Source organism: Hippopotamus amphibius, chromosome 16, assembly GCF_030028045.1.
Source record: "Hippopotamus amphibius kiboko isolate mHipAmp2 chromosome 16, mHipAmp2.hap2, whole genome shotgun sequence".
Classification (NCBI taxonomy): Eukaryota; Metazoa; Chordata; class Mammalia; order Artiodactyla; family Hippopotamidae; genus Hippopotamus; species Hippopotamus amphibius.
Genome location: NC_080201.1, coordinates 17,377,160 through 17,389,771, shown reverse-complemented (window position 1 = coordinate 17,389,771; position 12,612 = coordinate 17,377,160). Strand labels below are relative to the sequence as shown.

The 12,612-nt window shown below is 40.1% G+C and overlaps 1 protein-coding gene across 3 annotated transcripts in view; it reads right to left on the bottom strand.

The window, feature by feature from the left end:
- The window catches only part of TERF2 (telomeric repeat binding factor 2), a 23,002-nt gene extending 10,390 nt beyond the window's left edge, over positions 1 to 12,612 (bottom strand). For 2 of the 3 annotated variants that reach the window (XM_057713525.1, XM_057713526.1), the window contains exons 1-5: positions 12,223 to 12,612; positions 12,020 to 12,115; positions 11,238 to 11,368; positions 2,084 to 2,170; positions 914 to 1,060 (exon numbers count right to left, since the gene is read on the bottom strand). In XM_057713525.1, the coding sequence (XP_057569508.1) occupies positions 914 to 1,060; positions 2,084 to 2,170; positions 11,238 to 11,368; positions 12,020 to 12,115; positions 12,223 to 12,601 (840 nt within the window). In that variant the 5' untranslated portion in view covers positions 12,602 to 12,612. The remainder of the gene's footprint in view (positions 1 to 913; positions 1,061 to 2,083; positions 2,171 to 11,237; positions 11,369 to 12,019; positions 12,116 to 12,222) is intronic. The other variant, XM_057713527.1, reaches the window with a different exon arrangement.

Sequence of the window (12,612 nt, the reverse complement as noted above, 5' to 3'; positions counted from 1 at the left end):
AGGCCAACCTTGCTCTAACTCCAACTGCTCATCTGTCACCCTCAGACTGAAGTTTTACACATTTCCAATCAGTCCAGTATCATTCCATTTTAGATTGTACATCTGTAACAAGTGATATCTTAAGAGCTGAGAATTCTATCCTCAACAGAAACAGTGACAGGTTATTTTCCAGTTACCTGAATACAAAAGAAGGGGTTCCTAGGCCAAGCTCAAGTATCCTGACACTTACTGCTTGAATACTCCAAATTATCTGCTTTACAAATAATTTTGAGAGTCGCCAAATGATTGCTAGGATCACGGACACTGCCCTGATATGGGCCTTGCAGATCTACTGTTATGAACTAGGATTATTTTCAACATTCTAAACCCCTCTCAGGTCCACCCTCTATGGCAGACTAGGTTCTACTTCTTCCTTGCACTGTCTTGAGCCTCATTTCATCCATTCCTTATGCTTGTCTCTTTGATCCAGTTAAAGTATGTCTTCATCTGGCCTCTCTTGCTAGTCATATTCTAGTCACACCTTTTCTCCTGCTATGCCCTCTTCCTTTTAACAACCCCATCATACCACATCTACCAAACCACTCTTCCTCACAAACTTAACTCAGATTTCATCTCCTTTGGGAACCACCATCAATTCTAACTGAATGTTCTCCTACTTTAACCACATAGATGAATCACACATAGAGGAAGTAAAAACGGGAGGTGAGGGAAACCAGGTATGTTCCATTTGCCTCTGCCAGGATCTCTGCTTCTGAATATTTAAGGCATTTTTTAATTAAGGAAGATAGCACATATAATTCAGTTTTTTCCATGCATTTACTCTTTTCACTTTAAAAAAGAGCTGTCCTTTTCTAATTGCCTACACATCCTCAAGGCTACATCATGGTTATGGGATGAGAAGGCCAAGCCCCACCGTGAGGAGGTAGGGCTCTGTGTCATCCAGGTGACTCTCCAGGAATCGCAGCATCTTCTGCTGGAAGGTCTCGTAGGAAAAATTCTGGATAACAGGGTGGGCCAGGTTCTTTTCACGGATAATGTTCAGGAGATCATTTCTCAGCTTCTACACAAAGGACCAATTTTTGCAACGTGAGAAAGGAAAACTCCAGTAAAAATTCAATGATGATTCACACTATCAGAACTTTCACAATGCTGTCAATGACTATCACCGGTGCACATACAGGAAGGGAAGGCTGCCACAATGTAGAGCAGATAAAAAAAAATTACTCATCAGCCACCAGTTACTACGTAGCTATTTAAAAAAAAGGGTGAAGAACTTAGGACCTAAAGTGCCTTTATATTTTACACAAAGATTTTAAACTTTCAAAAAAGAAAGCCAAAAAGGATGAAAAGCTCCCTATGTACTAATATAAAAAGATCTCCAAGGTTTATATTAAGTGAGAAAAGCAATTTATAAAATGCTCAAATTAGTGTGTAGAATATGCTCACATATGTGTATGGGAAGCACAGGAAGAATGGAAGTATGTGTATGTCTGTATATAGACACACATGCACACTTATTTGCTTGCATATGCACAGAATATCTCTGTTAAAAATAAAAGAAAAAACATTGGTTGCCTCTAACGAGAGGAACGAGATGGCTGAGTCACAGATGAGAGAATTTTCATTAAGCTCTTTTGTTGTACCTTTTGAATATTGTATTACATACATGTATCAACTTTTCAAAAACTAAAATTTACATTTATAAAGGAAAAAAAATAAGAGCAGGGTATTAACAGAGCTTTTGACACCAAAAATAGAGGAGTTAAGTCCTCACCGTGGCAGATTCTCAAGCCTGCAGGATCAGCATTTATGCAAATAAAGTCAGAGCTGTTAGTACCAGTGCTGATCACTAAAGTTCTGTCACAAACCTGACAGAAATGGGCAAGTAAATGATTTATGTAAATTTTTCAAACAAATTTTTGAAAAGCCATTCTAACAGTAAGTTATCCTGCAGGTAAAGGACAACATGCTCAAGGCACTGAATATTTAAAGAACATTCCTGACAGAGAACCCTTTCCCTGTTTCCCCACAAAAAGCAATGAGCTGGATTTAGGTCGTGGGAGCAAAAATATATCAGATTTACCTGAGTTGTGGGGTCCTTGGACATATGTTTTTTCAAAATTTTTGAAGCCTTTTCAAATTCTTTGTTTTTGATACAAATAATGACCGCCTACAAAAGGGGGAAAAAAACTTTTTTTTTAACTGTTGTAATAATGAAAGGTGTAATCAGAATATCAAATATCAAAATAAGCTCTACTGAAAAGTAAAACTGAGTCTTATATACCCAAGAACTTTTTCACATTCTATCAAATTCCTATATTTAAAAACTAACAATTATTGTCCAGGTTTATGAACAACCGTACGCTCTCTTTCAGTGTGTAGGGTAGCAGATTTTCAACATTACATTGGATTTACAAAAAAATAGCTGAAACAGCAAAACCTGATTTCCTGTATTACAGACCATTTACCCAATCTGAATAGGGCCTTCTAAGGAAAGGCAAAATGGACAGGAGTGATTCCAGGTCCCTAGAACAATTGGTTTTGTTCTTTTTTGGATGCAAAAGCTTTGATGTAATGCGGGGAATGAGAGGAGCATATACTGTGGAGGGAAAAAAAGTTATTTGCTGACCACAGAGTTCTGCTAGTGCCATTCAGGAAAGGCCTGAGGCCAGTTCGGTTAGGAGAACCAGAACAGCCTCTCATACTGGAAACCTCAGTGGGCCAACTCCAGTTAAAGTGTGCAGGAAATTACTGAGACAGACAAACCCAGCTCAAGTTCCAGGTAGGATGACAAGGTCTCTTCAGCCACAGAGAAAAAAAAAAGAGTCCTTCGATCAAGAAACCCCAAGAGAACATATGTAGAGGGCAAATAACAGTGACTGAAAATTAAAAAGGATATTTTCAAAACATATGTGCACATTTTTTAAAAAAATCAGAAAAGCCAAAAAAAAAAAAAATTGGGACCACCTGGAGTTATCTAACAGGATAAAGTAACTACCTTAAATCCAGTCTCAAAGAAACATAACTCACACATAAAAAAGGAAAGGAAAACTTGTCCACAGATATTTTCAGTCTTCATAGGGAAGAATTTAAGGAGATACATACAGACCAAGAGAAGGAGGAATAGCAAGAGAGTTCAGAAAGTACCAATCTCTGGTGCTTCTGTCCTCAAAATGCTGAGCACAGCCGTACAGGGCAAAGGAAACTGGTGTCAAACAAACACTTCTGAGTAGCAGGCACAACACTAAGTTCCTGCTGCCAGGGAGGGGATGAAGTAAGTCTTCATTTTAATCAGATCATCACATTCACTTTTATATCATTTTCAGCAGAAAAACTACACTAAGACTATACTTACTTTCTTAAAGAATACAGAGGTTTTACTTTTTATAAATCATTTATTTAGGCCCTGTTATGTTTTAAAATTTTATTTAACTTGCATAAATTAACTTTTTTGGCATACTGTTCTAAAACATGTATCAACTCCTATAACCACGATACCAAAAAACCATGGATCCAATAAACCTCCCTTGTGTTGCACTCTGTAGTCACCTCCTCCCCATCCCTAACCCCTGATCTTTACACTGTTTCATCTCTTCAGAATGTCATATAAATGGAATCATACAGTATATATGGAATCAGCTTAATTTTTAAAGGATGTAGCCTTGAGTCTAGCTTTTTTCTCTCAGTATAATGCCCTTGAGATCATCTGTGTTGTTGCATTATCAATAGTTCCTGCTTTCTTACTGATGAGCAGTATTCTGTTGTATATGGACGTACCAAGTTTGTTCATTCACCCACAGGAAAGAGTTTTGGGTGGTCTGCAATTTTGGTGATTATGAATAGAGATGCTAGAACATTTACGTACAGGTTTTGGTGTGAACATCATTTCACTTCTCTCAGGTAAGTGGGACTTCCTGGGTCATATGGAAAATGCATAAGAAAGTGGGATTGCTGGGTCATTTGGAAAATGCATGTTTATAAGAAATGGGCAGACTGGCTTCCCAAATGGCTATACCGTTTTGTATCCCCGTCAGCAATGAATGAGGGTTCCAGTTGCTCCACATTCACTCTAGAACTTAGCAGTTTTTAAAGTTTAGCCATTCTAATAGGTATGTCCCAGTATTCTCTGTGGTTTTAATTTGTATTTCCCTATTGATTAAATAATGAGCATCTTTTCATGTGCTTATTTGCCATCTGTATATTCTCTTTGGTTGTTTTTTTTAAATAGGGGTGTTTGTTTTCTTGTTCATTTGGAGAGTTCTTTATAGATCTTGGATACAAATCCTTTGTCAGATATGTGATTTGCAAATATTTTCTCCCAGTCTATAGCTTGTCTTTTCATTCACTGAACAGTGTCTTTCTCAGAACAAATGAAGTCCACTTTATGCTCTTAACAGATCATCTTTTTAGTGTCATATCTAAAAGCTTTTTACCTAAGTCCAGGACATGAGGGTTTTTTTTTCATGTTTTCTTCTAAAAGTTTTATAGATTTACATTTAGATTATGATCCACTTTGAATCAATTTTTTTATGAGTTTTAGGTCAAGATTCATTTATTTTTTGCATATGGACACCCAGCTGTTTTAATTCCAGTTGCTGAAGACTATCCTTTTTCCATTAAATATCCTTTTCCATTGAAATGCTTTCACATTTTTTGTTAAAAATCAATCAGTCATATTTGTGTGGGTCTACTTCGAGACTCTTCTGTTCCACTAATCTGTATGTCTACAGTCATGAGTACTGTAGCTTTATAGCAATTCTTAAAATTGAGTAGTAAGTCCTCCAGCTTTGTTCTTTTACAAAATTATTTTTGTTCTTTTAGTTTTTTTACGTTACCATGTCTTTTAGAATCAGTTGGTATCTAGAGAAAATCCTGCTGAGATTGTGATTAGAATTATATTAAATCTATAGATCACTTGGAGAGAACTGACATCTTAACTATATTAGGTCTTCCAATCCATTTACGAGGCTGTAAGTTCTTCATCAGCATTTTTTTAATGGATGTTTATGATTCATTGCTTTTTTTTCCCCCTTTGGCTGTGTTGGGTTTTTGTTGCTGTGTGCGGGCTTTCTCTAGTTGTGGTGAGTGGAGACTACTCTTCTTTGGGGTGCACGGGCCTCTCACTGCGGTGGCTTTTCGTTGTGGAGCCCGGGCTCTAGGCTCCTGGGCTTCAGTAGTTGCAGCAGGCGGGCTAAGTAGTTGCAGCACATGGGCCCCAAGCTCATGAGTTTCAGTAGTTGTAGCACATGGGCTCAGTAGCTGTGGCACACTGGCTGTAGGGTGGCGTGCAGGCTTAGTTGCTTCGCGGCTTGTGGGATCTTCCAGGACCCAGGGATTGAACCCGTGTCCCCTGCATTGGCAGGCGGATTCTTAACCACTGCGCTACCAAGGAAGTCCTTTCATTAGTATTTTGTATTTTTCCAAATCCTACACGTTTTGTTAGATTTATACGTAAGTATTTTTCTTTTCTTTTCTCTTTTTGGAGCTATTGTAAATGACACAGTATTGGTAATTTCATTTCAAAATTTTCATTTTCATTTCATTTCACTGCTAGCATATGAAAATATGATTTTGTGTGTTGATCTTGTATCCTGCAGTCAGGCTAAACTTATTATAGCTTTTTGGGTATATTCCATGGAATTTTGTATATGGACAGCCATGTCATCTGGAAAAAGGGACAATTTTATCCCTTCTTTTCCAACCTGTTGCTTTTTTTTGTTTGGTTTTGGCGGCGTTGGGTCTTCATTGCTGCGTGCAGCCTTTCTCTAGTTACGGTGGGTGGGGGCTACTCTTCATTGTGGTGCACAGGCTTCTCTTGTTGCATAGCCTGGGCTCTAGGCGCGTGGGCTTCAGTGATTGTGGTACACGGGCTCAATCATTCTGGCTCGCGGGCTCTAGAGCACAGGCTCAGTAGTTGTGGTGCACAGGCTTAGTTGCTCCTCGGCATGTGAGATCTTCCTGGACCAGGGCTCAAAGCCGTGTCCCCTGCATTCGCAGGCGGATTCTTAACCACTGCGCCACCAGTGAAGTCCCGAATTTGTTGCCTTTTATTTATTCTTCTTGACTTACTGCACTGGCCAGGTCTTCTAGTATGATGTAGAATGGAAGTGGTAAGAATGGACATCTTTGCCTTATTTTGGATGTTAGGGTCAAAGCATTGATTCTTCTCCATTAACTATGATGTTACCTATAGGTTTTCTGTAGATGCCTTTTATCAGGTTAAGGAAGTTCCCTTCTAATCCTAGTTTGCGGAGTGTTTTTACCATGAACTAATGTTTAATCTTGTCAAATGCTTTTTCTTCTTCAATTAATATGATCATATGGTTTTTCCTTTGGACCAACAGGGTAAATTACATTAATTGATTTTCATATACTGAACCAGCCTTGCATTCCTGGGCTTTAGTTTCCCAATTGTGCCATACACTAACTACATCTGCATCCAGGACTAAGCATCAGGATAGACAGTAAAAAAAGGAATGGATTCCACTTCAAGTTCTGGGAATTACAGCTCCACTGCTAAAGAGAAAGGGTTCTCTCCCTTTAGGTTTAGGTGCCTGCCCTCCTGCCACAATCATCACTGGGTCACTGCTGCCACCAGTGTAGTATTGCCTGGGTGCTAGGATAGAGAAGAAGGGAAAAAAGGAAAAGAAAAACCCTGCGATTTCTTCCACCCTCTCTGACCCTTAGCAGATCCCCTTTCCTGCTCCTCAGACCAGAGACAGCCTCTCTTGGAATTCTTTCTGTTCACACCTGGGGTGCACTTCCAGGTTTCAGGATCCTTCAAGTCCAGGCCTGGTGATACTGGAAAGGGAAAAGATGGTAATCTACTCATCACCAGTTTAGTGGACCTTCATATTCTGGTCTTCTCCGTTTGCTTACTGCCCTTTACATTTCAGTTCTCAGATGCTCCATTCATTCTGTCCAGGATTTATACTTGCATTAAGAAAGACAGAAGAGTATGCTTATCTGTCTTTCCCAGAACTGGAACACAGGTCCTACTATGTTTAATTTGTGAAACAAGAAAGGAAATGTGAATGCTTTCAAAATCTAAATGGAAAGTCTGCCTCCAAAGTTTGTACTATGAGCTTTTTAAAAACTATGGATTAATTTCTTGGGAAGTTTTTGTCTGTTTTTTAAGAGATGAAACTTCGCTTTTTGAAAACTTGAAAGTTTTCAGAAATAAGTATAATTTCTTCTCTTATGTATCTATTAAGGTTCTTATAATGTAGCAATAGTGATGGTCTCTGGCTAACTTAAAAGGAAAATTCCAAGCACAGATTTTCAACATAAGTGAGATAGGTTTATGTCGGAGGAAGTACCAGAAAGGACATAAGAAGAGAAAACCAAACTCACAGAAGTGAAGAAAGTGGGGCTAAAAAAGCAAACTCAGAAAGAAACCAGGCTGTTTTGGGAAGCACAAATACTCAAAAAGCCTTGACAAAGCTTTCTGTATCAAGAATTGAAAGTTTTAAGACAGTGTGTCTGATGCACCAGCCCCTCAAATGGGATGAAGGCCCCCAAAGAAATCAAGGTGCTATTACCAAAGGTGCACAGCAAAAGCAACACATAAATGCTCTCCCAAGAACATGTCATATATGTTATTCTCCCCTCTTCACAGAAATCTGAGGCATCTCTTGTTTAGTTGTGAAAAGAAAACCAATGTAGTCTCGATATCATTATCAGCTTACAGAAGCAGTTCTCAAACTTTCTGGTCTCAGGATTCTTTATACTATTAAATGCTAATGGACCCCAAAGAGCTTTTGTTTATGTGGGTTAGATCCGTTGATATTCACTGTATTAGAAATATAAAACAGAAAAATATTAAATATTTATTAATTTGTTAAAAATAACAATAAACTCATTACAGGTTAACATAAATAACAAGTTTATGAAAAATTATTTTCTAATACAAAAGTTTAATGAGAAGGGTGGCATTGTTTTACATTTTTGCAAATCTCCTTAATATCTGGTTTAATAGAAGAAAGATGGTATTCTCATATCTGCTTCTGCATTCATTCTATTGTGATATGTTATTTTGGTTGAAGTGTATTAAAAAAATCCGGCCTCACACAGATAAAGTTGGAAAAGGGAGTAGTATTTTAATAGCTCTTTCAGAAAATGTGGATACTCCTCTTTGACACTACACCAAACGTTGGCAAGTGAACTCTTCGTCACTATTACATTAAAATCTGTTAGTCTGTCTTGTACTTTTAATGGATCTATTACCCATGAATGATTTTGCAATACAATTCATTGATCATTTGGAAAATATTGGTTTATGATCTTCCAAATGCTGATACATTCCTTAAAAATCTTTTTAAAATCACAGTTGTTAATATCACCATCAATCATATCAGAAGAGTCTGAGTATTGGGAAGCTACCAAGCATACGACAATAAGTTTTCCAAAATTCTGATCTTCACCTGAAAGTGTGAATTTTATCTCTGGCGACAAATACTGCCACTTTTTTTTCCTTGAAGTGACAAGTTCACTTTGCTCTCTCAAGAAAACGACTGCCAGATTACCACATCTGGATAACCAAGGTTTGTCAGTTATTTCAAGTAAAAGTGGTGTTGCAATACAAAAGCAGCTAACTCAGCATGCAGCTCAATCACACAAACATTTCTCCTGAAGAGAACCATCACGTCTCAGTAAGCAGCACAAATGCGACAGGAAAACTTCCTATTTTGTTAGATGAAATACTGAAAAAACATTTGCTCAAGACTTAATAAAATTAGTAATTTTTACTGCTTCATCTAAGACATTCTTAATTAAAACTGGCTTTTTTTTTTTAACTGCAAGCACATGGCATTGAAGAATATAATGACTAACAGTACAATTAACCACTACCCTGGTCATGGTCATGGACACGCTAAGGCACCAGAAATTTTACCCATCACTGCTCTGCATCGTCAGTGTAAATTTCAGTGCACCTGAAAACCTCAACTAACATTCTGGCATTATGAAGATAGTTTTGACCCCTGAAAGGGTCCCAAAGACCTGCATATATCCCTGGACCAGACATGAGAAGTTCTAACTTAAATAATCTACTTGATAACTTTTTAAAAAATTTAATAAACTTTAAGATAAATTGCTGTGATACTTTACAGAGCTTAAGAATGCATCAAAAAGCCTCACTGAGCCTAGGCATTCCAAGGTATTTTTCCAAAGATGACCATTAACAAATTCTATGACTAAATAAGATATTAAAAAAACAAATCAAAGAGACAAGTGATACAGTATTGTTTAATAACTTGGATATCAAGGTAACTATGGCAGCCAGCCTCTAAGATGCCTCCCAATGATCCCCACCTCCTGCATAGTCCCATTCCACACACTAATCCAGCTGTTCAGGTCTGCGTGACCAAGAGCATATGGCAGAAGTAATATGTCACTTCTAAGCTTAGTTTATAAAAGACGACAGCTTTCTGTCTTGGGCTCTTGTTCTCTTGGATCCTCTAGGGGAAGCAAGCTACCTTGTTGTAAGTAGCCCTAAGGAAAAGCAAGGAGCTGAAGTCTCCAGCCAACAGCCAGCGAGGAAGTGAGACCTGCTAACCATGTGAGTGAGCTTGGAAACAGACCCATCAGCCCTGGGTGAGTCTTGAGATGACTGCAACCCTAGTAGGCAGCTTGACTATAATCTCATGAGAGACCTCAGTGAGAAACACAGCTAGCTCTCTACCAGATTCCTGACCCTTGGGAACTGAGATAACATTTATTGTTTTAAGCTGCTAAATTCTGGGTTAATTTGTTACACAGCAGTAACAATAATATAGTAAGTAACAAGAGATCTGATACCTGGTGGAAAATGAAAAAGCAGAAGGGAGTCAACATAAGGAAATGGTTGACTATTTAAAGGGAATCTATATTTTGCTAATAGATTTTTTCCTAATGAAGCCCCCAAACAAGAGATCTATGAACTTAAGTAATAAATATGCAGAAGACATATCTATAGCCCTTGCGTTCTGAAGGAGTTCAATTTCTGAATTAGCTGGCTACTCAACAGTAGTTACATAAATTACGCTGAACTGGTACCATTTCTTCCCATTCAAAAGATCCTTAGCTATTCTGAAAGTAGGCATGGATTTCTCCTCCCTTGCTAATATGTCTTTTCTGGCATTTTACCTCCAACACAAACCTGACTTACCTATACTAAAACTCTATTCTTGCAGTCATTCCTCCTTGGAATTGGAATCTTCTAAGCATTCTTTGCAAGACCAAAAGTACTTCCTGCCCAAGGTCCTTAACTGAATAAATATCTGTACCCCACACACAGTTTTTTAACTGTTGTTTTTTTCAATAGGGTGTCTGAGTACCCAACACACAGCCAAGGGATAGAAAGTCTTCGCTAAACAAGGTGTGTCCCCCATTCCCCCTCCTTGGCCCCAAGATCCCATCCTTTGAGGAGGTGCTCTTATCTCTTCTTACCAATTTCCTTACTTTTACCACCAAGCCAATGCTGAGCTGTTGTTCTTCAGTTCCCACCTCTGCATCTGCTTCCACATCCCCAGCCTTGGTCATTGGAGAAGAAATAGCTTTTTCTGGCTGGTTTCCATGGCCACTTCAGTGTTTTAAATATAAACAAGTTCCACTACTTGAAACTACCTGAGCCATGACATAGTTCCAGTCCCAAATTCCTAGACACTGTACAAGCTTTTTTCTTGTCAAGAACACTGCCTGCGTCAGCCTTCTACCACTACTGTTTTCCTAACTGGCTGATTATTTCAGCACCTCCGATTTGTCTGTTCAAAGAGAATGTTCCCTAAGCCTCTTTTTGCAATTGCATGAAAGAGCTCAAAGCAGTCAGTCCCACATTTCCGAAGACACCAACCATTCTCCTTGGTCTATAATAAACAAGGGTGACCAAACCCTAGGCCAGTTACTTTTAGCCCTTTCACGATGCTGCTCTGAATGGTATGATAACCTCCAAAATATCATTCTTCAATGCCAACTCACTTCCTGTATACTGTGGCCCCTCCTGCCAGGGCCACAAGGAAGACCGTCAAAAGCACAAAAGCTGAGCACCTGCCATGAACAGTTCCTCCCATGTCTGGGCTAGGAAGGGGTCACCTGATGAAATAACATCTATGTGTGTGAGTTATGTGTTTTGAGTGTGCTCACTTGCTCTCTCTCCATCCCTGTTTGTCCTCCACCCCACACAGAAAAGATAAGCACTGATTCCTCAAAGACCTCTGATCTTTGGTAAAAGAAAAAAGAAATTAAAAATAGAGCCTTACAGCCTCCTTGACCAGTTTTCTACTGGATTCGACCACTGCCTCTGTCAGTGTAAATTCCGTTTTAATCATCTCCAGCACATTGATAGCTGATTCCAGTGGTGTGAGCTCAGCCTCCATATCAAAGGAACAGTCTAGGACAAAGAGCACAGTTTTCACTTTAACCTATTTTCCAAAAAGCAGAAGAATTATGTCCAAATATATACATGTGAAACATGCAAATATAATAAGATTTGCATTTAATTTGCTGACATACTGGCTACGGTTTTACAAACACGTTAAGGGTCCAAATTCAAATCCATGAATTTTCAAGCGACTTTCAGTAATTTTCAAGACAGGTAAAGAATTATTTTTTAACATATGCATCTGCATCTCAAATTTCACGATCAGATACAAATGGCCAGAAAGAAACTAAAGATCGTTTTGCTAAACAGCTGTCAAGTTTAAATTCAGAAAAAGCGGAAGAAAAAAAAAGTGCTCATACTTTAAAAACACTTTTCTATGGAGGAAAAATGGCCATTTTCACATAATTCACTTTAGATAGCAACAAAGTTGGGGCGAGCAAGAAACAGGTGGGAGGAAATAAACACAGAAGAGCAGCGAAGACAATACTAAGTGGAGAAAACTAGAGCCAGAGAATAAACTCATCCTTGAAGGAAAAAGACCACTGTGATGGAAACATAGTAGCCCACCTCAACCCTGAATCCTTCGGTCCAGGATGTAAGTTTGAAAACAACGTAGCCCTAAATAAGTTAGCCCAGAGAAGAACATAAAAATAGCCATACCTAAATTTTCCCCTTCTTCAATGCGCGACAGACACTGCATAACCCGCAGCAGCCGAGACACGGTATGCTCCTTCCCCAAGGGCCTGACAAGCAAAGCTGGGAAAGAAGACATCGTTGGCTCGGCGACCCCCAGCCGCGACACTCAGGCCCCATAGGTCCCCTTCCCAGGAGCCCCAGCCTCCTTCCCCAGGCCCGGCCCTCACCCTGCATGATGTCCCGGATCTGCCTGAAGTCCCCGTACCGGCTACCCCGAAAGGCCCGCAGCGCCTCGTGGAAGTAGAACTTGAGCACCCAGCGGTTGACTGCCTCCTCCAGCCGCGCCTCTCCCGCGCCCCGCTCCGCGGCGCCCCCCAGCCCCGGCGCGTGGCGCCCCCGCCGAGCCCGCCCGCCGCTGCGGGACGCCCGCCTGCCTGCCGCCCGCCCGCTGCTGTCGCTGCTCCCGCCTCCTCCCGCCATCGTGTCCGATCGCCGCGCGCCCTCCCCGCCCTCCCTGCCGGGACGCTTCCTCGACTGTGACGCCGCCGGGTCACGCACGACGCCCGGGCCGGAAGCGGAGCCCGCCGTCCCGGCTCCCGCGGCCATGATACGGACAG